Source organism: Ixodes scapularis, unplaced genomic scaffold (genome assembly GCF_016920785.2).
Source record: "Ixodes scapularis isolate PalLabHiFi unplaced genomic scaffold, ASM1692078v2 PGA_scaffold4__175_contigs__length_147842914, whole genome shotgun sequence".
Lineage (NCBI taxonomy): Eukaryota > Metazoa > Arthropoda > Arachnida > Ixodida > Ixodidae > Ixodes > Ixodes scapularis.
In genome coordinates, this window is record NW_024609879.1 from 147,406,862 (window position 1) to 147,434,198 (window position 27,337).

Here is a 27,337-nt window from a genome sequence, read left to right on the forward strand (position 1 = left end):
TACTCTCATTTGCCAAAGAGAAGCTCACACGTTTCCGGGAGCTCAAGAAAAAAGAGTGGGAGAAGGTAAAGCAACCAAGGGGCATCCGATCCTCACATGTGTGAAGAAGACACTAGAGAAAGGCGCTTTGAACGTTGACCTAGAAAAAAATTTGCGAAAGCTCAGAGTAGCTGCATACACGTGTCAAGGAATGCACATAACGCTAGAAGATCATCAGTGAGTGCGTGCCGGCATAATCAAAACTACAACCGTGGACTGCGTGGCTCCTACACAGTGCGAAGACTGATTCACAGTTAAGTCGAACTAGTAGAAAAGTGTACTGCCTTCGGAAAATGGGCTTTCGATGTTTCTGTGTTTTTTACTGATTATTTGCACGGGTTTGTACATTACTGAGGTGCAATACCTCGTTTGCGACCTGCAAGATGTGAGGAGAACAAAACCCGGTGCATTTTCCCGAAAGATTTATGTAAAAGATTCGAATGGTGCAAGAATATATCATTTAAACGTAATAGGCTGGATAATGAGTAGCCACCCTCGTTTACCTTGAACAGTTTTATATAGAAACAATTTCTGACATGTTGCGTGGCCTTTTGATTTGTATATTATATTTACTCATTGTTTCGTAGTGTGCTTATCTGGCTTCTCTCTTAATTGGAGTTTGTCAAGCAAAAGGCTGGAACGTGACCTAGTTTTCTTGTACAACGTTGTAAATGGGCTGTTCAACACTGACTATCTTTTGGAAAGTATTAATTTTCAAGTTCTCTGCTGTTCTAGTAGAAATTTAACTATTTTTTTACGTTCCTTCAATTTGAAGTGTGTTGCCAATCTGGCCTTTTCCCATATAATAAAAGAGTAAGCACACCGTCCTTTTCCTGTCGCTCAATCTACTCGAAAATAAATCAAGATCAACCTGTCTTGGGGAAAAAAGATCTCTTCCTACGACAGATTTCGCTTTCCTGACGATATAATTGCAGCATCATAACAACATACTTGTGTTTTAATCGTGTTTCTAATGGCTAGAAGCCCAAGCTTTTAGCTTTATCTTTGACGAATGCTTCTGCCGAGCGAGAGAAGGTGCAGTTAAGGTGGGTCACAAGTAACGAGCAAAGAGCTCGTGCTTGCAGTAAACTAGTGGCATTGTGCTGTTAGGCTGAGGCACTGACGATGCTCGTTTGTACCCGAAACATCACGTAACGCTCACAGTTCGTGACCTCTACCCCACGGCCCTCTCCTTTTTCCTCTTGTCTCAAGGTCTATCTTTCCTTCGTCTTCTCTTTGAGGCCTGTTAATCCTTATCGCCATTTCTTAGCGGCGTTCAGGCGACGTGTGTAACTTCAGTTTTTAGAATGTTTAGATAAATGTTTTTTTTTTTTGCAGAGGGTGAGAACCCTTACGAAAATGGCATATCTGGACTTATATATAAAACAAGAAATATGGTTATATAAAAAATTGTGCATATCTGGCCAAATAAAACACATCCATTTATATAAGGCATATCTGCCAGATATGCCCAATTTTTTATATAATCATATCTGGGTCTGCCAAAGAGGGGTATATCTGCCTCCCATATAAGGCCAGATATGTCCCAATCAAATAAGGCAACCTTTATATATATTGTTTTCTACAAATATCTACCAGAAGTGACTTCTCATTTGTATAAGAAAAATACCAATGAGATATTGAGCATGTGCCAACTTTTATTAATTTTTACATGAGCTGCGCTTTACGCCACTCCTGATTTCGCTCAAATTGTACTGCATGTCATGAGTTGCGTGCAGCAGAGGAAAAAGCACAGGCAGCTTTCATATCTGCTTTTCTTTCACGAGAACTCGCGAAAAGAAAGCACATCTGACAGCCACGTGCACGCGCCAATGCCTTTGCTGCACACAGCTCCTGAGATAAAGTACAATTCCCATGGAAAGCAGGATTATCAACATTCACGTAACAAATGTTGATGAAACGTTATTGTCAACGAAACGTGTGTTCATGAAATGTGTATTCACGAGAAGGTGGCCGTAGAACGTGTTATCACGAAACGCAGAGAGAATAAAACAAAAACAGTATTCTACCTGCAGTTGTGACATGATCTCAAACGGCCATTGGCAGATGACTGCTGGTAGAATTTTGGAGAAATTATTCTCCCAGCTGCCAGGAGATAGACACGGCCTAATTCTAGAGGTAATCTGGAAGTGTACCTGAGGAAAACGATCAATTCTCGCGAAGTAGGTTGCAGCGCACTTACGCTGACGATACCAGACCTGAAAGGTGTAATCCGAGATATGCGCCGACACGGGCAGCAGCAGATCCACTCAAACACAAAAACGAGAATTAAGGTGTCTGTGAAGATTCAACACGATGTAGCACAAGCTGTCATTTGTAGAACCGAACACTAAACGAATCACAAACAATTCTTGGGCTTCTTTAAAGAAATCACTTGTTGCCGATATACGGGTAGGACTTTTAGATTTTACTGCAGAAGCAGAATCCGCAGCAGCCACGCAAGGCGCAACACACACCAAACTAGATTCGGCAGCAGGTATTCCGAGATTGCCAACGGCTAATGCTCATCCGTCACAACAGGCGACCGCGATTCTGCCATTTCCTGCGCACAGAGAGCGGAGTAAAGCGATAAAAAGTCTACGGCTGATTGGTTCGGCAAGTAATCACCTTGTACCACGCTTTCAAGTTAGGGAGAAAGAGAGAAAGGGAGAGAAGGAAAGGCCAAAACGGTAGTGCACACACAAAAGGCATATCATCTGGGGAATCCCAACCAGGACTTGGTCCTGATCTCAACAATGACCACAACGAGAGGATTTGTCATTTGTACCCAAGGTTGATAGTGCACTGAATGCTATGTGTGGCCTTGGGCTTGAGGCAGGTGCCGTGTTCTGTCTTATCACCAGCTTCTTGACTGTAGGTAGGCACAGGACCCTAACCGGAGACACGATTACCCTAAAACACGAATAGCGTCTACCCTGCTGGCAATACCGAGTGAACAGGACAGCTCTATGAGGTCCAGCTTTTGAACTTCCAAAAAGGTGTCCGGCCCAAAATATAATTTTAAATGAAAAACTAAGCGCACTATTTTTCGCGCACGATGTCGACAAATAAATAGACAAATAAATATATATATAAATTACCAATAAATTTAAAATCATCGGTACACTGTTAGGTTCGCGTTTTTAGACTTCAAATTTTTTTGCAAAAAAGTTACACATATAAGACACTAGGTAAGCACATCTTTCGACTTTCAACACACTATAAATCGCCGACGCTCGCAAACGGAAGGTTGCAATGCTGCGCGAACGGTTTTTGAAACATGCTGCATAGGGTACTCCGGGCGCAACGGCTTCGCAGCCGTTCGAAGAAAAAAGGATTCGCGACGACAAAGTAGCGTCTTGCATCTTCAGTAAGCTAACGGTTTGTTTCCCGGCTAAATTCAGCGGGGAAACACAAAATTAGTTTCACTGCTAGATTTAGCGGAAAAAATGGTGTCACGTCACATAAGCACCAATTCAATTTCCCGCTAAATCTAGCGGGACAGCTACACCGATGGCGATGGCGACGCCGACACCGCTTAACGCGAAAATGGCGCCTAAGAGCTGCGATCTAAAATCCATTATTTGATTAACTCGCTTTTCGATCTTATGCACTTCGTCATATTGTTACATGGCAAAGATACAACCGAATTTCATTTGTCTTTCAAACAACAAAATGAGCAATTGATTAATTGGTCCAAATATCTAGAATAACTTCACTTTAAGGATGTTAACAATAGTTAACCAATTACATGAGACTCATGCAATATAGATAAATTAACTAGTGTCTTCGCCAGTACATATAACTTTTTGCTTGCACGACCGAAACGGGTCCTAATATCATTACCAGGGAAATATTTTACACCATATATGTCGTATTTTTATTTACACCATTTTTATTTTTATTTTACACCATATATGGCAGTATTTGAACTTTTATACAGCAATAAATGGTCGTATTTGCACGCGTATATAGCGATATATGGCCGTTTTGACGCACTTCCATGGCCATATATGGCAGTATTTGCCCACTTACATGGCGATATGTGGCCATATTTGCTCCCATATATGGCGGGACATGTCCATATTTGACTCCTTATATTATAATATATGGCCATATATAATATGTATCAGGGCCATATATGACATTTTCGCACGGGAAGATCCCAAATGCAAAATGTATATCCTTCTGACAGATGCTGTGACCTTGTAGCAAGTTTCTTTCGGGCAGTTGCCATGCAATCTTCAAGGTGGCCAAATATTTTTTTTGGCGGTTTAAGAACGTTTTTCAAGAAGGCATTTCCATTTCAGATTTGAAAAACCATTTCTTGGAAGCATCATTCAGATAGAAAATCCCATTCGGAAGCTCTTTTGGATCGTTCCTCTGGTTGCAGAGACTCAAACGTGGGTTGTAACCGGCCCATCCCTCGATGTATTCATCACCAAGTCCTGAGAATACATGGGGGTACCGAAGGGTGAGTACCTAGAAAGAGAGTCGATAAAGGCGAGAAGAGGTTTGCAAGTTGAAGGACGGATGGAATTGAGGTGGCTGGGGTTAATATTAGAGATTGCAGGTGCCGGAGTGATTGGAGCTCCGACACGTGATGAAGACATAGTTGAAACAGACGTCGATGTGGTCGCCATAACACGCCTAGGTAGAGTTCGCCCCCGGAGATTCAGGTAGGCACTACCATAAGGACGCGACGGGTGGCCTCTCAGCTGGAGGAACTGGAGGAAGAGGAGCCACTTACGCACCTCCACCATGCTGCGGGAGTGTCTTAGCTCTAGAATAAGCAAATCAAGTCGATGGTTTTCGAGATCATGGAAGGTCGATTAAAAATATGAGCTGTGTTTCCGCCAAGCACGCGCAACTTTGAGTGCGCGCCACTTCATCGCCACAATATGTTGTAATGCCTTAAATGCACTAGTGACAAGATGGTATCATTTTTTTTTAATATTGATGCCGTGCACTTTGGACTGTATTCTGCTCGGTGAGAAATATTGTATGCGTGTAGGTATTTTCAATGTATTCGTTCTGTTCTCGTATTGCTGTGTTCAGTTTATCTGTACATTGTAGTGGGCGTACGTTTAGGTGTGTCAGCGCCAAGACCGTACGGTTGATTTGGGGCACCTAATAAAATCTATTCTTAATCCTTGACTCCTGGTGATTATGTTTATGGTTACTAGAATAACATTGTTTTTCCACAAAAAAAAACAACAAACAAACAACTAGATATACATATTCAACGACAGCATTAAAGTGCAAAAGCGCCCCTTCTCGAAATTGTGATCTGGGTTGAAGAAACGTTTACTATAAGCAGTGATATAACGAAAAGCAGTCCACTGTAGATGTTTCCAGTGTTTGGCTTTTGCAGGCAACATGTTTTGCTATAGAAGCCCTGTGCATTAATGGCCTAGTGATAATCTTTCTTGTACGCTTGCAACCAGTCACTGAACGAAGCTTGACACTTCTGCCGTGCATGGCTTTTATTTTATGTTAAAAAAACAGTCCCCTGTATTCAACACTTAGGTTTTTGGTGTTAAAGGGGTTGGAGGTATTGATGAATACCTTTTGTTAATTCAGAGGAAACATTATTTGACGGCTGCAGCCAACAAAAGTTGCAGCGGTTTTTTGTGCTTAAAATGTTTTCGTTCAGGTGCCATAGTTTTAAAACTTCATAGGCTCTCGACGGACACCAATGTTGGTAAAACAGCACCCTATTTCGTTGTAACTCGCCTCTGGCCAGCAGAGCATAGGGTTACGAGCACATACCTTTGTTTTCAGCTATGAGAATATTTCTAAATACAGTGATTTTTTGGTTCCTGCTTTAGTAGTTAAAAATATGTAATCCGAAATGGTGCCATGACAAGATTAATTAACTATAATTAAAACCTCTTTTTTCTCTTTGCCTTCACCTGATATGTGAATTGTTCTAACAACATTTTTCAGGCAATCGTGCTTGAACTTGGGCCATACGAAACTGGTGGTAGCCAAGCTATCAATAATGGGACTTCGACTGATTCAGAAACCATGCCAAATATGGTGGAAGAGGTCCGGGCACCAGCACGATTGACTGAAGAAACAGCTAAGCCTTTCAAACATGTGTTGTCATTGCAGAATGCTTTAGTGTTACATTAAAATTAATTTTTGATGTCGAAATTATATAACGCGCTTATGATTAGGCCGGGATACACCCTGACACACTATAATGGAATCTCACAAAGTCACACAAAACCCGGTCTCGTCAGACCGGGTTGCCAAGGACCACAGCACACCAGAACCCGCGTCTGAATTTCCGCTCTGATGTAAACGTGACAAAATATCGAAACCCGCTCAAGCCAAAACACATCAGAACCCGGTCTCGCCAGGGCACATGAGCAGAACACCCCAAGTTTGAATTTCCGCTCTGATATGTCAACCGGAGCGCTGTCAGCATAGTTGTCTTCGAACTACAAATGAGGGCTAGCCAAACTTGCCTGCGCCCGTGAGAATATACTGGCATCGCGCGGTTGTATTGATATTTGTTACCTTTTAAGACCTATACTAGAGTATCCTCAGACGAGATGGCAAAAAGACAAAACACGTGCAAAGATACGTGCCGAATACGTTGGTCGACCGGAACTTTGCCCTGCGAAAATGGCGAAACGGGAAGCAAGACCAGGAAAAGGGGAGTACTCATGCGCAGAAGCTCGCGGAAGAAAGGGTACATTGAAAAGTACCTTTCAGTGTAAACACGTGCTACAGCATAAAAAGCTTTCTAAGCGAACCACTAATCACAAAAGTGTCTGTGTCCGTTCTTCCATCTGTCAGTTCATTCCTGCGTTCGTCGGTGATTTTTTCGCTTAATTTAGCGGAAAAGTAATATAATTTGACCTGACGTCCTATACAAAAATTTGGTTTACCCACTAACTTTAGCGGGCACATTGACGCCATGCATACACCAATTCAATTTCGTTGTGAAATTTAGCGGGGAAATTGACATCACGTGACTCATGAACCAAATCAATTTTCTTGCTATATATAGCGTGGGAGTGGATAAATAGAGGTTCTTTCTTAATCCCCCGAAATGCCTGTTTAATGTCTTCTGTGCAACTTTAAACGATAGATTTTCGAATACTACATTTCATATATCTGTGTACTTTAGAAATAAAGTCCGCTGGCATATTTTATTTTTGCCCAATTTTTTCTGATTGTTTGCATTTTCCCCAATAGTCCGTCCATTCAGATTGACGTGGCAGATGCCGCCGACGTCTGAATTCTTCGAAACGAGTTCACGCTTTTTTTAAAAATATTATCGCCGATGGAAAAAAAAAAAAAGAATGTAAAGCAGAAAATAAATGTTTAAGGTGGCAAACTTGTGCCTACAAACGTAAACAACAAACAAAGGCCCATATTTTCTGACCGCGACGAAAAAGCGACTTCCTGGACCAGTACATTACGGTATTACGCCGTTCGTTCACGAATATTCTGAACCAAAATAAAAGACAGCCGAGAATGATCTGAAACTTTTCGGAACATTACGTATTGAAGAAAAAAAAAAACCTGTCAGAGCTTGGTATGAACCTCGTTCCTCTGGGTGGCGGCCGCGTGAGTTGGCAACTTCGCCACGCACACGGCAGTATTTACGTTATGTAAAAATATATTAAAAAAAAAACAAAAAAAACATGGCAGATGGCTAGGCAATTGTGTTTTCGTACGTTTAGCGTTCTAGCCTCACAAATGTTTAGCGGTACTTTGAGCTTCCAGACGCCAGACGCCTACGTTCAGGGCGATCTTCATTAGGTAGTTTAACGCGTACCATGTGTACACTTGATAGTTGTTCCAAGAGTGAAGCAATACTAGCGCTAATCGGGCTAATAAATCTGCAGATCTTCCAGAGACTTCCTTGCTATCAAGCTTCTCTCCCTCAGTGCGCACAAGTGGTCGAGCTCCTCTTCGCCTACCTCACTCGTCCTCACCCTCCCTTATTGTGACCTCCATTTAAACCAATCAGCGCCCAGCACATAACTCACCTCTCCCACCTGTGAACCAATCGGTGTCGAATGTCGTGACCACACTTTTATCTGGGCTTCACGAAACGCCGAACAGCTTGCCAAAGAAAATTTCACGTTAAAAATAATATCAGCAGCTCAATTCACGCGTTTTAAAGACAACAAAAACTTTAGACTTTGTCGTAATTTCTTGAAAGATAGCTTCCGTTGAACGCATTAAAAATTCCTGTAGGAGTGCTGAGATAACGAAGCCTTCAAAAAGGTACTCATACCTGCACACATGTTCAAGTTGAAGCCATTATTGTAAACAATATCCTCACTTACAAACTGGAGAGGTTGGAAGCCTAAATAAATCCTATAGAAGTTAGGAAATCACAGCCGCAAAACTAATGACTAGAACCTTGGAACACGAATAGGGTACCATATGACGGCGGTCAGAGTAGCCTTTTTGAGCGGTCTGCACTCTACGGTGTTTTTTTTAATAGTATTATTTGCGAAAAAAATATTTCAGCAAGAGAGGTTATAACCATTATTTCATATTTTGGAGTGCTTCCAAAGAAGGTTATGCAACCGTTTGTAACATGAATCTTGTTACAATTCTGTCGGTTAAAGACTACCGTAACGATGATTTTGATGTCATTGGCTTAAAGTCGCCGCTCAGGTGAAAGGACAAGGGGACACGCGCATGAATCTGTCTTGAGCGTGTGGCGCAATAATTAAAAAATAAATAGTTCAAATAGGATATTTACCCTCCGCAACGCATACCAGTAGCACCGCGGCTAACAGATGAAAGATTCCAGTCACGGTCATAATGCCTGTGGACGAAATAAACTTAGCGTTCAACTCGTCAAGCTCTATTTATAGGCAACAAAGCTTTTCTAAAAAATAGGAATGTACCCACAGTTCGACGAAAGAACAAACCCCTTTGAATAACCGCGGATGCGACAGATGCTTACGAAAGACTTGTCATGTCTATGTTATAAAATAACATATAATAAAATGAAGCCTATTGGCTAATCAAGAGAAATCGACGCCACGTTGATTCCATTGTGCTGCGCAGCTACAATGAATATGCTAGAGGAACTTACAAGAGCGTCTGCGCAAAATCAGCATGTGGAAATAGCGTAGTCAATGTGACGAGGGTATGGTTTGCTGTGGAAAATTGCTAAATTGATACACAATGTTAGAACAGCATGACGCAAACAAGTTAACTGCGCTGACGTCCGAGGCTGAAGAGCAGTACTTTCGCACATTGTTGGTGCGCAAATACTAAAGTCCTGTCTACAGCCTAAATAATTTTAACGTTAGAGGTGTAACTAAATAAATGCAGATTCCACGTTCGTGTTACTAACGAATCAACATAATGCCTGCTTTACGCTGCAAAAGCTGATATCTGGTAACTGCCACTCATGTAAACCGCTGGATCTTTTCTAAAAAAAAGAGGATCAGTTTCTTATGTATTCCAAAGGAGAAACAAAATCGGCGGGGCTTCTGGCTGACTCCTCGATTTCTTCGCTGTGTGAGGCCATTGCGATGAGAGCAAGATTCTTAAAACTCTTTTCGTGCTCGGAAAACTCATGTGGGTAAACTATTTGTTTATTTATTGAAATAAGTTGGTTGCATGCTAACAACATTAAATGTATTACCAACTGGCTCACGACAATTTTATGCAGGGTGTTTCTAGGACGTCCAAATGTCGTTAAAAAAAGCCGTGACATTCACACAAAGGTTGACAGTGCGGGTGAGTTATACGACCAGGGGGCCAAAATGGAGGGGGCGAATCATCATATTAAACTATATAATTAAAGAAAGTTTGGTCTATCTTTTTTGAGGTGATGCTTCCTTTTTCGTGTTTTTGCTTTTGGGTGCTTTTCAGGCTGATTGTCTTCTTTTTGTTCTCAACTGTGCGTATATATTGCACCGTTGAGTTCAATACAATTTGGTTGCGAGTCAGCGCTCTGTCTGTGTCCTTCTTTACCCTGTCCGTTGTCTTCTGCGCTGTTTTAACCTTTTAAGTATGTCACACCAACTCGCCCAGGCTTCAACCTTAGCTTTGCTACGACGCGGTTTTTAGTGCCAAAGTAATTTTTTTTTTAGGGGGGGGGGGGGTCATCTTTTTTTTTTTATGGCTTGCAACGTAATCTCTTAAGTGCTGGACTTGAGCCAAATATACGGTGAATGAACCGAAGAATCAGCGATAAGTCCTAAATCTGGAACTTGTTTGGACATTTTGGTCACAAGTCACCACAAGGAAACCAAACGGCCAGAAGTGAACCCTGATTCTGGAACTTGACTGGTGATTTAGGCCTAAAGATGCCAGATGACAGTCGAAGTACCCGCAGCGAAGCCTAACTTTGGCACTCGTTTGGCGAAATAGGGTCAAGATACTCGGACTCTGGACAATGACGGTCAAATTTGGCTCTGCCTTAGATTCTTCAGGCTTTTTTAAGGCCATACAATCTCAGATAAAAACCTAATTTTGATCCAAAGAACTGAGCTACATGAGTTCATATCGCTCATTGGTAGAGACGCGCGATAAGAAAAGGCGGTCCCGGAGCGCACCGAAACGATCATTAGAAATCGCTATAAGCTTTTTCCGATCACTTTAGAAACTTTATGAGCACATACTCCACAGTACGCGCTATAGGCGCTTGCTTTTTTAAGGTTAGACAAGGAGGTGGACTGGTATATATCATGTCAGTTCATTTCATTTCATTTATTATTCCCTTAAAGCGCCCGTGGGGCTTTATATAAAGGGGGGGGGGGGGCGCTTTGACAACAAATAAAAACAAAGAAAGGAAAAAACACAAGGTAAAAGTTTGCTAAATACCGAGAAAAGTGTTCCAATCATGTTCCAATTGGCGTACGTCCTCACGGAAGAAATGGTGAATGCCTTTAAATAACTGAGACTGTATCGCCCCTACATTAAAAACATACACTAGATGATAGATTTTTTTTCGCCACCTACATTAAAAACTTCGTGAATATTCTTGGTGCTGTAATACATTTAATATATTTTTAGTTGGTGCTTCAGTGCACTTGACAATACTGTTAGAAACTTGTTCATGCTTTAATACGGCAGAAATACATTTGTATGTTCGCGCGGTTTCAAATTGTCATTGTACTGTTTAAAATATGTACGCTTTAAGGCTGTCTCCATATTTTAGTTTCGACACCTCTTGAGCTGTTACTGCTTTTTTTTAATTTTATATGTACGTTCCAGAAATGATCTGTGTATATGTTCTATTCAAGTGAGCCAGAAGCGAGACCAAATGGTGGTACCTGGACACTATTCAATAAACATTGATTTGACTTATTGATTAAGCATTATCACTGTAAACCTGGCTACTGAAATTAACTAAGCACTCAACACCAGCTTTAAACAGTGGTTCTTGGAACTGCGTCTGTCTTGGTTTTTTTAAAAACTGACCCAAAGCTCAAATTGGTCTAGCAACACAATTGTTCCCGATAAATACACACTTCCGACTTTTTTGGTGCCCGCCGATTACTTAATGGCGCACCAAGCGTGCTCGTCATGCTTCTGACCATATAAATCTAGGTTTTGCAAGTCATCATGATACTGATCGTTTTTTACGCGGGGAGTAGGTGACTGGTTAATACCAAGCAGGATGCTTCCGCTGGTCCAGAGCCTATAAAAAATAAAAAAAATATGTGCGTTTATGACACCACACACACACATACACACACACATATATATATATATATATATATATATATATATATATATATAGGGTATTTTTGCAAAGATTTTTAAAGATCCTTCGAAATAAGGTGTTCGCTAATAATAAACCCTTTTAGGGAACGAACTTCCAGCCACGTGGGACGTGCGGGTATACAAATATCAATCCAATTGGTAAAATATTTATCTTCAATATATTAATTAACTTTTAAAAAATTGAAAATAAGCGTATTGTCCCGATAAGACGCTTGCCGAGGGTAATAAAAAACCCTAAATCAGCTTATATGAGGACGCCTACAAGTTCGTGGAAAGCCTGCTTAAAATTGCTTTAAAATTGGACGTTATGCGTTTTTTTTTAATAAACGTACGGTCCGAATTCTGAGCAGATGTTTATGGTAAATTTTGGGACCATATGTTTATTGAAGTGGAAGCTCCGGCTCAGTATACCATGCGCTGAAGTTTACCCTCATGCAACAGGTACGTTGCTGGTGATGCGAAAATGCGAATGATACTCTAATTATCCGCGTCTCCACATCGCCAGTCTTGTGCTTGAAACGCGATTGGCAAATATCGCGCACTTCAGCGCTTCACACGTGCGTTAAGGTTTATAATTAAAATTTGAGCACCGACTTGACACAACAGAAAAAACAATTTCATTAGACTTTTCGCCTCCCATGCGGGGTGCATCTTTAGTAGTTACAAAGCAAATGCAAGGTTCAACCTCAAGTAAACGCTATTTATCAAGAATGTCCGTATAAGCTTCGTGGAGAGGGCGGCGGTTTTTGCTGCACACGGATGTGTCCCTGCGAACAAACCACGATTCTAGGAGCTTTCGGGACCCCCGTCTGTCCTCCCTCGCCAAAGTCTTCGCGGTCGGAAAGTCAAACGAATGCCCCATTGTCCACGTGAACAATGGGGCATTCTTTTCGTGAATGACGCAATATCTTGCGTGTGGAGCCGCTGTACGCGTGCATTTCTGAATAGCTCGGTACACGTCCACAAAGAGACTGTCCTTCGCTGTCGCCTCTGTAGACAAAGAAAGCCGTGACAAGACTTCGAACATCAAAATGTCCCCAGGTGGATTCAGCTCGTGTTCTGTTTGCGGTAATTGAAGCCGACTGAGTGTGTCCGCGTTCTGGTGACGATTCCCCAGTGTTGGAACTAACGCGTTGCTAGTAACGCGTTAGCTTTATGACTGACGTGCTAACTTACTCGTTTAAATCCCAAATGACTAACGAGTAAAGTAATGTCGTTATTATCTTACGGTATCGCCTATCAAATTACGTTACCCGTTACTCCTTACTTTTGGTTAAAAAAGGCGGCATGATTGTTTGAAAAGAAAATAATTTTTGTTCTGTACACTACGTAAAAGTGGCAAAGAAACCCCAACAGAGCTATGTATAAGCGGCGTCATTTAAAATTCTTTTCACAGACACTTTTAACGTTCCCACGACCAAGCCCAAAAGGCGCGAGATTATCGCTGCGCGGAACCCCTAAGCGTCCTTGGTACAGCCTTTATAGAAGCTGCTAAGATCACCGTCGCCGAACCCTAAGCAGCAGTCTCGCTGGAAAAAAACATCCGTTCGGAAGGCAACAGTCTGCTGCGGCTTGAGGGATTTTGCATCAGCGTCCCTAGCTACTCCAGCTGGTCGCACTCTTTTCTTCCAAACAAATAAATTATCGTTCTGTCAATAACAAAAATGATAAACCCTAAGTTTGGAAGTGCTGACGTTCCCACGTTTTCAACCAAAGCATGTGGCAATTAAGCTCGAAATGGCTTATTGAAAATAAATGTCCCGATAGCGTGTTCAAACTTCCTCTTTGAGTTTGCCCACGATTTTCAACACTACGAGTCTGTTGTGTTCCCTGAAACATTGGTGCGGTCAGCAGGCGGCTCCACCGATGTAGTGTAGGGGGCGGGGGGGGGGGGGGGGGGGGCGGAGTGCCAAGGAAATTTAGGTACCGTGAAATACCTCGGAAGCTTGTTTGTTCAAGCTCCCTTTATTAACATTTTCTAAAACTTGGGAATTGTGCAAAAGGTAAGCGCCCGGTTTCACCAGTCAAACGCCCATGTCTAGGGTAACCCAGTTTTCAGTAAAAGTGGAGTGGGCAATCCCACGGTATTTTTACACACCTGGCTGTCGGGGATTTTTATTACATGTACGGCATTCCAATGCGCCACACACTGTGGTTCCAGGAAGTCTAGTGTGAACGACGCTTAAAAGTAAGAGAGGGCTTAGGTTGGCTATTCGGCAGTAAGTGAGAGGAGGTGTTTTACATATGATTTTAGAGGATAAGAGTTGGGAATTTGAGCTGATTATTGCTTCGGCGGGCTTAGATGGGGAGTGATGAAACAGGAAAAGAAGAGGGTTGCAATTTGGCTTGGGGGAAAAGGGCAACATGTCTGGAGATGCCGGAGACACGACTGGTCGCACTGCGGAGGAGACATCGTAGATATCGGTGTTGAATAAAAAAAGTATTTGCTGTTTTCGCTCCAAATCTCGTGCAGGCGGACAAATTTTAGAAAGGAATGAAATCGACATGGTGATTTATGATCGTTTGAGGAGTAAAGAAAGTAATTGTGTCTGTCGGGAGGAATCAAACAGGACAAGAAGCATTGTAAGACCTCTCTGCATTCATTTTAATCGAGACAGTAATCTAATCACGACCCAAGAATAATTTTTACCCGCTGATAAATGTTTCTTCCTTATTTGCATTCTTCTTTGCAAGGCAGAATACATTACATTGGAAAGTGGTCACAGATCCCACATCAATACACCTGATCTCAAGTTTTAACAGGAAGACTTGTAAAACAGAGATCAAGAATTGTCTCAGAAGTCAAAGTAATTCTAGTGAGTTATTCTATGGTGTTTGTGCAACCATAGGATTCAAATATTTCTTTGAAACGCCAGTAAGGTTCATTGTACAATATAGCATTTATATTGAAATCAACTACTGAAACAGTTTTTAACCGCAGTTCTATGCTCCGTTCATATAACGAATTTGAAAAACAGAAAATCCCTCACGGTTCCAGATGGAGGGCGGTACAAGAGAGATAACAGAATGGCACAACATTATATAGCAATGCACCCAACGTTTATGGCCATATTTTGTATTTATGAAGTACTTGTATGGCACTTTCGAACGAATATAGATAGCAACACCACAGCCACTTTTGAATGATCGGCATGGAGAACCACAATCATAACCAGCCAGCGAAATAGAGTCGTCGGCTGAGATCGCCTTACTAAAACAAATTTTGTAAAATCAATGATTTAATTGAGATAAAAACAAATTCACCTCATCAAATTTAGTTCGTAAGTTCCTGGCGTGTAAGTGAACGAGAAAAATATTATAATGACTTTTTTAAGATGCAATTTCCCGAGACAAATTAGGCACAAAGGTCATCAACGTTTAAAATTCCGTCGTGTGCCTTATTTTAGACTGGTATTTCTCATCGCGGATGACCGCAGCTTGTTCAACCCTCTATTTCCGGAAAATACTTTTCCATTCGCCTGCAAAACAAATGCGTAGCCATATTTTGGCGCCCAGTTCTTTGTGATTGATACGAGAGTACGGGAGAGCCGGGTCATGTTTTTACAAGTGTTCAAATATTTTTCTTTCTTGAGTGCCTGCCGTTGTAGGAGCCAAGAATCGCGAAGCTCCTGACATGTGAAACGAACGATAACGCCTGTCGTTTCACCCGGTTTGGCTGGAAGTCTGTGCAAAGTTGCAATGTCACTTGGGGATACTTGAGGAATATCGAGTTTTGTTGTTAGTCTGTTTATTTTATTAAAGAAGTCTTCATTTGATGTTTCAGGAACAATGAATTACAGTGTTTAAGCGACGACTGCGCCACTCCAAGTTGTCTACATCTAACTTGAACTGAGCAAGTTCCTTGTGTGAGCCAATATTCTCCAGCTAATCTACTCGTTTTATAAGTTCTTTGTTTGAATTCTCGTGCGCATGGAAACGCTTTTGGAAGTCGTCGAACGCATCCCAAAAATCTAATACAGATCTTTCAAGGTCAGAGATCGTCCCAGGTGAGGTCAGTAGAAAACCTAACCGCCAATTGATAATTTGCAGAGGTGTCGCACCGGTTATCGGGACTTGGAGAACTTACAATTCATCAGCCACCAGTATTTTTTTTTTCAAAAATATAGAAGCAGAAACTCAGTTGCCGTGTTGACGGTTTTCCGCCGCTGCCGCCAATAAGTTGGTCCATAAGTTAAATATGCGATTAATGAATAATTCGATATAGACAATATTTCTTTATTAATAATGTACTGTTTACATACGAAAATATCAGAAACTAAAACAGGCGCCTCTAATCTTCAGATGCTCAAGCTTTAGTAGCGGTTCTGGGTGAGCTCGATGTTTTCTTGACACATCCTCTTCGTGCGCTGCAGCTCTGAAAAAGGTGTACCATTTGCTTAATACTCTATAAAAGGCCGCATCAGCTGCATATATTTACTGTATTGTTGTTAATCTTATTATATGTCCACTTTTGGCCACATTGTATTTGGCATTGAGCATTAGAGCATTACAAGATAATTAGTTATATAAGTATGGTCACGATTGAGAAGGAACAAAAACATAAAAACTAGAAAAGCTAAAGGTCTATTTTAACAAATTAACCCCCCCCCATCAAAAAAAAAAAAACACACGCACACACACACGCATCCGCTCTCACGCACGCACATGCACAAGCACGCACGCACATACACAGAAAAACACACAAACACATTACTTGAAATCGGGATCGTCGATGTGGGTTTAACAGCAGGATCGAACGCTTGTGTTTGACAAACACTCCGGCTGATTTTAGACGAGCTCTATGTTCCCAAAGGTTTTAACCGAGGAGGCACAATGGGCGCGTTGAGTAGCGGGTCCCTCAGTTCCGAACGGAGTAACACGAGTCAGTGTTCTTGGAGCGTCTAATGAACATTAAAAAATCTCGAATCCCTGGCTGCTGCTACGCAATGCGCGGTTTCTCCCCTGTTGCAGACGGTCTCCGAATAAAATGGAGAAAGACGATGCCGAGAACGATCGCTTTCATTTAATGGCGGTATGAAAAAGCCTCGACAAGGTCGTTTGGCTTCCCTTAGTTTTTGCATACTCTGACGAAGGGCGTAAATTCGAAACGTCGCTTGTTATCTTCCCCTCATTTTTGCACGTCTTATCTCTAACGCTTCTAGTTTTGTGCTCGTTGTAGACAGATCGAGTGACTCTAGACACACGCGCTGCTGTTCGAAGCGATCCAAAACAGTAGAGTAGTGATGCAAAACTATCGAAAAATTGACTATCGATACTACTGATAGATTTTCCAAAACTATCAATAGTGCCGAAGAATATCGATATTGTAATATCGAGCGTATTAACGATAGCAATATCGATAGGTGACTATAGAAGATACCATCAATAGTATTATCGATAGTTGCCCATCGGTAGAAATATTGATTGTGCAATGTATAATACTATCAATAGTTCGCTTTCTGTCGACCATCCATACTGATTCAGCGTTCAGAATACTATAGAGTGTTACGAAAAACAAAGCAATATCCAAAAAGGGAACGACGACGGATATGTGCAGGTAGGCAACGCTTGGTTCTGAGGGATAATAAAGTAAATTGAATGGACAGAAAACGTAAAGTTGCATTCTCATTTTATGAATTTAGAGGTAACACAGAACTGGAGTTTCTATAGTTTTCCTGCGCACATATTTTGTATACTAATACGATTCAGATATCAGGTGTCAAAATTTAGTATGCCCGCCTATGTAAAACTATTAAGTATATTCAGTACATTTGTTTTGTCTCGGAGCTACTACGGAAAGCACTCGCTGAAGACATTTAGCATCATGGTTTTCTCAAGTTTGTTTCAAGCTTTTGACGCATATTACTTTTTATTGCTTTAACCGCTGGCAGGTGACAATAAGCACTCTGCTGGGGATCAACCCGTTGTTTTCTCGTGATAACCATTCATAATGAATTCCCGAAAATCAGAAATTATCTGTTGAGAAAAGCAGCGAGGCTTGCATGCCTTGATATGCTGCCACTTTCTGCTCAGTTCCATTTTAGCACATTTTAATAACGGCGGCAGTGAAAATTTTAGCTGTTGATATGAAATGCAACTTTACAATACTGAAGCCTTGTTTTGGTTTTGTTTTGTTTTGGCAAAACAAGCCTTGTCTAATGAGCCCTATCTCAACAACCGTCTTTTTTCAGCTAAATGCCCTCTATCGTGGGAAAAGTGGCGCCATTCATTGTTGTGGAAATGCCCGTGACACGTGTCGCGCGCCACTTCTGGGCAGAACATGGCATCTGCAATCAAGCTCTGTGCTGCACTGTGCCGCCATGATCTTCCCAAGGGCCGCACGTTGCACGTGCCTCGTGCATCGACGCACCCTGCGCCAGTTATAGAACATGAAGGGGCTTTATTTTAAGCAGCTCGCTCGCGCCTCTTAAGGCCAGTTCAGACAGTTGCGTTTGACTGCGTTCCAGTGCGGTACGGCATGCTTGCGGTCGACTGCAGAAGCGGGTCGCCTAGCAACCGACGACGCTTGGCGTTCCGCAACGCACCGCAGCAGAGTTGGGCCAGGCTGAACTTTCCAGTGCGGAGGGGCGTGCGGTGGGTTGCGGTGGACCAATCACAATTCGCGAAAAAAAGAACGCCGAAGCGCATGCGCGGCGCTGGCAACTACATCCGGTTCGTCCCGTTTTTCCGGTCGGGGACGTCTGCTGCGCCGGTGACGGTCGTGTGTTCGTAGTCGAGTCGAGATCAAGCATTCCCTGCAGAATGGAATCAAGAGGAGCCCAACAAAAGCCAGGGGAGCCCATGGTGAGCGACCAGGAGGCGCTCATCATGCACGTCGAATCGCACCCCTGGCTCTACGACACGAGCCGGTCAGACTCGCGGCCGGGGTGGCGCCGTCGCTGGAGCAAGATCATCGCGGTGGTATCCCGCACAACCAGGGGCCAGTTCGTCTCACTGCCGGCCTGTGCAACGTAACCCCGCACGCAGTCTAGGAAGAGATTCCTGAGGTTTTCTGTTTGTTCCAGTCTCGACAACCCCGGCGGACACGGAAAAGTCGCGACGCTACCGCTGGACGCCGCCATGCTACCGCTGGACGCCGCCATGTTCGTTGTGATCATAGCTGCTTGACTTCATTCGCTCTGCAAGTCGCGGTCGTCGCGGTTTCGATTGGTGCGCCGCAAAAGCCGATAGCAAGCTCCTATTGGTTCTTGACTGCGGCGGACGGCGCTTCGACGCAACTGTGTGTACAAGCTCTCCGCAAGCGTACTCCGCATCGGTCCGCAGTCGCGCTTCCGTAGCCGAGCGCACCGCAGTCGAACGCAAGTGTCTGAACTGGCCTTTACTTTCATGAGGCGCGTAACAACGTTAGGTTTATTTTTTTGTTTTTTGTGTTTTTTTTCAAAATAAATTATAATTATATTAGTACTCTTCAGAATTGCAATGCCAAATCCCGAGGATGTTACTTATGACACATCCAAGGCTAGTAAATCACGAAATGATACCTGCCTTTATGGAACTTATTGAATCCCCACCCCTGCCCGTTTCGATCTGGATGAGCATCGTGCCGGCGTGCGGTCGGGCATCACTACCGCGTGATGCACGTTAAAGACCCCAGGCTACCGGTTGTGTACTGGACTGGCTATGTTGCTCATCTACAGCTGGGAGACTCGTCGGCCGTTGAGGCAGACCAAGTTCTAGGCTGTATAAATATGCACACAACCCATTTCTTTTATGAAGCTTATACAGAGAATGCAGAATTTCGGATAGAGAACAGTTATTCTTTTTGCAATATTCCACAATGGTGATAGCGTAAACGATATTGAACACCAATAAACCTCCGGCATAAAGAATAATTCAATGCGAAAGATCGCTTTATTGTCGTTCGATGCAAAAGGCGAAACAAAAAGTAACCGAGGAGAAAAGGGGAAAAACAAAGTAAACGAGGTGCACACTTTAATTTCTAGCCTAAAAAAAACATCTTATCCTTTTGTATACTCTGACGTAGGTCGGTACAGTGGTCTGTTGGACCCCAAGATAAGTATAGGTGCCACTAACGGCCACAGTATTAACGGACACAAAAATTGTCATCGATTGTCTAGCAAATGTCAGAACTGCATTTTGTGCTAGCTGTGTACAAAATGTCTGGATGCAATGGAATGAAAATTAATGGTGCAGCAACATCGGAGCCCTGCGTTGAGTGTTTGTTAGTATCAAACTGTCTTGGACGTAGTCCTACAGAATGCGATGGCCCTAAGAATATTTCTTTGTCGGTTATGAATTTTTCTTGTCAGAAAAAAAAAAAACTTGGAGAAATAATTCAAAACGTAGCAGTTTTTTTTTTTTTTTTCGTGTAATGGAAGATTTACCCTGTTTCCACCGAAGCACAAACGACTTTGCCTCTTTGTAAGGAAGGGCAACAAATAACAGTAATGGTATGACGAAAAAGAAATTTGAATGCAAATTTAGAACTAAAATAATCTTTTAATGACTGACCTAATTAATTTTACTAAACAAAAGGGTGACTGCCCCGAAGCAGTGATTTTATACACGCGGTACATTCAGGAATCTTCTGAGTCAGGGCATACGACTGCCGAGAATCGACGAACTCCGTTCCTCTGTGAGGAACCTGCGTGCGCTGCCAACTGCGCAATTTACACGTCAAGAGGGAAGCTCTGGTGGTACTGAAATGTATCCCAAGGGTGGTAGCAGTATTATTTCTTGCGTTTGTGTATTAGTCAAAAAGTCAAATTGGACGTTTGAGTGATTTATACAGCGTAAGGTTGGTCTGCCAGTAGGGGCGACACTGGTTTGCACTGTAGATGAGCAATTTAGCCAGTGCGGTACAACCGCTAGCCTGGGGTCTTTAACGGGCACCACGCAGTAGTGATACACGATTGCACGCCGGTACGATGCTCATCCAGATCGAAACGGGCAGGGGTGGGGCTCGAACCCAGGATCCCTGGGTTCGGCAGCGCGAGCTTTCGCTCCACGCGCGTCGAGCTGGGTGTGCGCTTCAGCCCACTCGGCCACCAATCCCCCCTTTGTGTATTAGTATGAGACGCCTTTGGTTCATAAAATACCAAGGCAGACGTGCATGTATTCACGCAGAGTGTGCTTGAACTAACAGCCCATAGTGCAGAGGCCGGGTTTCTAGTTAATAGACAGGATTGTATGGGGCCGGGTTAGTCACAAAAATCTTTTATCTAGATGGCGTAGTGATCATATTAAAGGGATTTATACTAACGAGGAATCATAACGCAAATTTTCAGCTACTCCGCGCGCATGCTATGAAACATTGTCCAAAGAAATAACTTGTGAAATTACAGAGTTCTGTGTGTATTCCAAAAACCAACGAAATAATAAAATAAGCTCCTTTGAAGTCGAAAAAAAACAAACATATCCCGGAATCCTTGGATTGTCTTTGAAATCATTGTTACTACGAGTGCCACAAGGAAGCATTCACAAATAAACCTACAATATCGTCAATACATAGACAATATCAATGCAATGAAGTGACTATGCCTGGGTATTCATAGTGTGATTGTATAAAATAGTGGAACGATTTCAGATCAGTAAAATGTCTCCAGAAGAAACGATTATGACTAAATTATCGCAATTAGAGTGTGGAGTAATCAAATGGTAAACAGGAATCTTTTAAGACGTTTATGGTGACGTAACTTAACACAAATTATATTGAAGTTTTAGCTCTTGGTTAATCGTATTCATCTCTGATTCCAGGGAACGATAAGTAAATAAAAGTTAAATAAAAATATTTTGGACGAACAATAGGATTGATTTGATGGAAATGTGTTAGCACTGGTTCTTTCTCACCCCCGTTTTACCCTTTTTACTAGTTTTGCACCCCCTGCCATTCATTTAACACTACTTTCCTGTCGCTGATTACCCCTTTTCATTTGTTTATGACCTTTCTTTTCTTTTTTTTTTCACCGCCTTTGTCACTCGTGAAAGAACCACATCGATCGCCGGAGCGGCAACTGATCTGGGCCACGGTGCGGCGCCTGCTCATTTCTGGTTCCGTGCCGGCTGTGCGACGCTCGTATTGGCCCGAAGCGTGGATGTCAGCACGTGTCACCTCCTCACTCTCTCCTCGCCCCCGTGGTGAGACATTAAATGCCTAAACACGATACCTCCTCCACCCCACTCTCCTCGCCACGTCATGTACAGCACTGACAAACGGACAGACGGAGCGACCCCTGTCGGTTTTCGTGAAAACAAGAGTTTTCATGCTAACCCATTAAGAAAAATGTATACTTTACCTTGCCCACCCCACAGGGAAATCGGTTTGGAGCTTGAGTTATTCTATAGAGTAGAGTCTCATTTTCATTTTTACGTACGCAGCAGATTTCGCATTTTGGTAGTGCGGGACCTGCCTAGAGTTCAATAAAGGCACATAAAAAGAAGAGCGTGGAGTTAAACAAACTTGGTTATAAGTATATGGTCATTTTAATAAACAAATTATACACGTAAGCTCATGAAAAGCCTTTAATAAATTTAACACTACTTCAACATGTTTTTAAACTTACAATTCCAATCCAATTTCCAGCCAGTCCCTTATTCGAATAAGAGGCGTTGCAATACAGTCCAAGGGCATTTTGTAACGTGCGAATATTATCAGTGCTTGGAAAGCTTTCAAGATTTACACGTACGCAACCTTCCGGCAACGTTTCGTGTTCTGAAAAGAAATTCGATCTCTTTTTTTTTTCACTGAAAATTTTAAAAGTATTCTCACGAAAGCAGCCAAAGTCAGGCGGAGCAAAAGTTCGTCTGCTTCTTTTGCAGGGGTTGTGACGACGTGAGAACGCCAAGCTCTGATTGGCTGCGATTGAAGGATAGTGGGTAGACCTCAAAGCAAGCTGCCTTCAATCAGAGTCAATCAGAGCTCGGCGTTCTGACGTCACCACAACCCTTGCAAAAGAAGCAGACGAACTTGCTCTCCGCATAACACTTACTGTGTAACTTCAGTTTAAGAAATAATTACTGTGGCGTATGCTCTGAATTGCCGAAAAAGCTTTTAATGTAAACAATCAAAAAGTGAAAGTGCTAAGTGGACCCGAACGGGAAGAAACATGGACGTTTAGCATCCCAAATATGATTGCACGCTCGATCTGAATAAAATATAGCACACCTGACCGACAACGTTCATAAATGTTGTTTCCCAATTATACATGAAGAATTCATCTCGGCTTCAGAAATTTGTTTTAAAGCAACCGTAGAAACTACGCTATTGCGGTCTGTACAGGTAAGTTATACGGCAAAGGGAACATAATATATGGGCGGCTAGTCGTCCCGATAAGTCGGTTTATAAACAAAATGTGTGTTAATTAATTCACTTGCAAATTTATACAAATAGGCGTATGGTTCCAACAAGAAGTTGCTTAACGTTGTCAAAAACTACTAGACCAGTATTTTAGGACATAGTGCAGTTTGAATGCCCGGTGCTAAGCTAAAGTTACCACTCGTGCTGGAGAAGCAAATCTGGCGTTGTGAAAATGCGCACGACAAGAGACGGGAAAACCGTGCGGGCACGTCTTCGCACCACCAGCCTTGCGCCTGTTGCGGTAGGTTCAACGCACCATCGCGCTTTTCATGCGCTCCAAGGTTTTCTAAGACTTTTTCAAGGATTGATTTTGCGGCGCTGCTGATTACAATCACGTATTCGGGTGCCAGCACTGCAAGTAAGGCGATTTTATTTTTGGCAATCACGCGGTTAGTGAGGCCACCCACTACAGTGTGGAAGCTCGCACGAAATTGATTCTTATCAGCTCAGTATTAAATAAAAATGGCGGTTACGATATGCTTACTCCAGTGTTGCCTTTAAAAATGCACTGAGACGAAGAAATCTTTATTTTAAAAGGCCTAGTATGGACACATATTTGTTTCGGTAATTTGTCCACAAAAACTCGTGCCATATTTACGCTGTTACCGCTCATTCACACTGGAAGCGGATCCGCGTTCGCAAAGCGGTTGCGAACGCGGTTGTATAAAGATTCAGTACAATTGCGCGCGCGCTCGATGTCACGAAGTGCGCGTGCAATTGCACTGGATCTTTATACAACCGCGTTCGCAACCGCTTTGCGAACGCGGATCCGCTTCCAGTGTGAATGAGCGGTTAGAGTCAATCTAGGTAGAAATCACGACCCGCTCTATGCTCCGCCCACAGACCAGCGATCCCGCTCATGACTCGTGAATTGGCTTGGCTGCTTGGCCGAACACGCCCTAGCATGCCCTTATACTTCGTTCACCTTTAAGCTGAGACTAGAAGCTCCGCCTTCAGCGCGAGCTTGCTGGCTTCCGCGGTTGTTTGGTTGCGCGATCGTGCGCGTTCACGCTTGTGTTGGCAAGGGCAGGAAGCTCGCGCTGAAGGCGGAGCTTTTTGACTCAGGTGTACCTTTCGCGAAGTACGGTATACGTCCGGTGCGTCTTGTTCCGGCATCGTCTATTGCTATTATAGCGGCGAAATGTTTCGGTGGCGCCCTCGTTTGGTTACCTTTCGTGGCGTCATTACCTTGTGAATAACAAGTTCGATGGTGTTTGTAATGGGCATGGTGGAAGCCTGAAATCATAGCGCTCTCAAAGCAACACCGCCAACACCGTCAAAATTGAAGTTCTTACATTCCTCTTATTTCCGTCGATGAGGCATCCTTTGTCGACGTTATTTTCAGCATTCGGCCAATCGTGGCAGGCCGACTACAGCGACACTCTCGATCGCTCACGTCGCCATATTGCCCAAGCGTCCAGGATAATGCAGAGATTGGTGTTCCACGCGCCGCACGTGCTGGCCTCAGCAGTAGTACATTTTCTAAAGCAAATTCCTAAAACAAATTTTATTTGGCACGCGCGTTCGTCAACGCTTTATTTTGGTTATTTACTTCGAATCTTTTATACGGGGAAGGCGTGCGCGTGTGGCGCGTGGAACACCAATCCCTGCATTCTCCTTGATGCTTGGGTAGTATAGCAATAGGTATATTCCACCACCGTCTATTTTCGTCTGCGACACCCTTAAAGGGGTGTCTAAACAGGATATTAAAAAAAAACGCATGACTCCGACAAATTGTGCTGTGCTCCGCTTCCGGCAGTTTTTCTTTGCCGGGGGAAACTTCCCTCGTCAAATCTCTCCCTCGCTTCCTCTACGGTGGCCTTGCTCTGCTCATCACGCGGGTGCGGGGAGCCACTCACACGTTCACATGCACATCATATTGAGGGCGAGATTTGACAGGTAGAAATTTTCCCCCGGCAAAAAGAACGGCCGGAAGCGGAGTGCCGAACGATTTGTCGGAGTCGTGTGGCCTGACGACCCTAGTAGTGTCCTGCTTGGACACCTCTCAAGACTCGGCCTTGAAGGCGGCGCGTCGGCGTCCGTTACCGCCTGCGTCCATCAGCTATTCCGCTTTTCTCTGAAAACATCTGCAACGCTCGCAAGACACGACCATTAAAGCAGCGTTGTATTGTTCCATCATGCACGAGCCATGCTCCAATTCAAGGTTTCGTCGACGTGCGGTGAAAAGCAACCGAGAGGACTAACAAAATCAGCAAAATAAATACGCAGTCCTTTCAGGTCTTGCTTATTTCGTTTTTTTTTTTGCATGATATGCGCGAGCAAGGTGTGTGGGCGTCATGACGCAGAATTTAAGCGCGACCTACAAGTATGGGTGTTGGCAAGCAAGGCGCACTGCAAAACTTGAAAGCTACTTACTTGCCTTTCGAAGCTAAATGACTGTATGTCACTGGAACATACTTGGACAAACTGAATGTGAGTTGAACACCCGATTACCTTCAACCAAACGCCTCGCAAATTTTAACCTGCGTAGGTATCTTCTCAGTATGAAGCCATGGTGGTAACCACAACGTTCGCGCAATTCACAGAGCGATTGGGCCGCCTTTTACGGGTACCAATATCTTTATTTACTATATCAACACGCGCAAGCGAACAAATCAAGCCGGATTAAGCAAAATAGTCAGCGTGGGTCGGTAAGCTTAAACCAGTCCCGCTACAAAAGCAGACCCCAGCACAGTGCTTCTGGAGGCGCATACTTGCGACAGTTGTTTGTTGCAAACCAGGTCTGTTGAGTAGACCTTCCTCTAAGCACCTCTGTGAACACAGAGCAACTGGCACTCATAATAATTAACGAGCTCAACGAGCTACACTTGCTGAGCACGCCACAAACGCCGGCAGCCATGTTTGTTTTCGTTTGAAACGGAAGCGGTAAAGGCAACCTAGGGATATTTTAGAAAGCAATAATTGCTCGATCGAGCTTACTTCTTTCTCGAACATAAAACTGTTGGCGAAGAAAATAATATTGCGGCACGGAGAAACAATTTCACAACGAACATTTCACACGTCAACCATTTCTCCTATCAATGAGGGCCGTAGAATCGGTGCTTATACTAAACACCATTTTCGTTATGACCGGGGCCTAAAACAAAACTACCGCTCCCCCCCCCCCCCCTATTATATTACTTCTGACAACGAGAATATTGCACTGTTCTTTTTCCTAGCAAAACAAAGTGCCCAAATTGTGCCCTTAAAAAGCTTTTTCTTAAAATTTCAGTTCCTTTTATGCAGCGTGGGATGCCCTAGATAGGTACTGGTGGATAGTATCGGATATATGTTTAGGGTGGTGCTCACGATTTGGCTTTTGAGACAAGTTCGGGGTGTACATATAGCTGTACTCTGGGGAACAGCTAGGTGTGCACCGCGAAAGAGTGTTAGTGGAACATGGACGCGCTTGTACGCCGTCCTCCTAACTTGAACTCTGGAATATGTTTACGGCGATAGCTGGATTGAGCTATTGCTGTAAAAAACTGCAAGTTGCATGACATCTGTCAAGGCATTAGGGTCTTACAAGATGTCGCAGTGATCGCTGTGACAGTACTGTGGATTTATACAGGACCTGTAAAATCGTAGGTCACTGATAATAACCTGAACACGAACATGCAGCTCAAAGGGAACTTCCCATGCACGAAGTAGTACTCACGTTAAAAATATAGCCTTTTAAGATACCCACATACTTGCTCATCTCTGCTCCTCTAATCCAGACTCATGAATTATTTAAATGGCAACAGTATGAAAAGCCTGGCATGGCAACTTTCGGAGTTCTCACCGTCCAAATTATTTATTGAACCCTCGTGAATCTCTTTGAGCACCCTCAAATGTAAAATGGTTATTTCTTTTTACGAGCGCTGACAAAGACTATGTGAGAAATTTAGAAACATGAATGCTTATGCTTTGCGGTTTTGTCAGTCAAGGCAAAACATGTCAACAAATTTAATCTAATGTTCTCGAAGTTACCCCTTGGTTGAACATGCAACTCGACGCGCGTTTGTCTGGCTTGAGCCTGTAGAATAACGTACAAGGAATAGTCAGTCTAACTACAATATTTACCCATAAGGCACATGATTGGCATCATTGCAAACACAAGAAACCATTTTGTTGGGATCATGGCGTTCATAACTGAAACAGAGCACCCGCCTTCTCAAGCTTTTATAAATGAGTAAGTGTTAAAGTAAACAAAATAAAAGAATACGTGTTAAGCACCTGTTACCCGTGTTT

The 27,337-nt window shown here is 43.1% G+C and overlaps 1 protein-coding gene across 1 annotated transcript; it reads right to left on the bottom strand.

Moving 5' to 3' along the window:
* On the bottom strand, nt 1-27,236 carry LOC115325313 (the record flags this gene model as incomplete). Its single annotated transcript, XM_040215975.1, has 4 exons — nt 27,170-27,236; nt 22,311-22,459; nt 22,058-22,157; nt 1-23 (listed from the first exon to the last, which is right to left on the bottom strand). Coding segments are annotated over exons 1-4 (339 nt in total), but the record flags the coding sequence as incomplete, so codon positions are not given.
* Between the last annotated feature and the right edge of the window lie 101 nt (nt 27,237-27,337).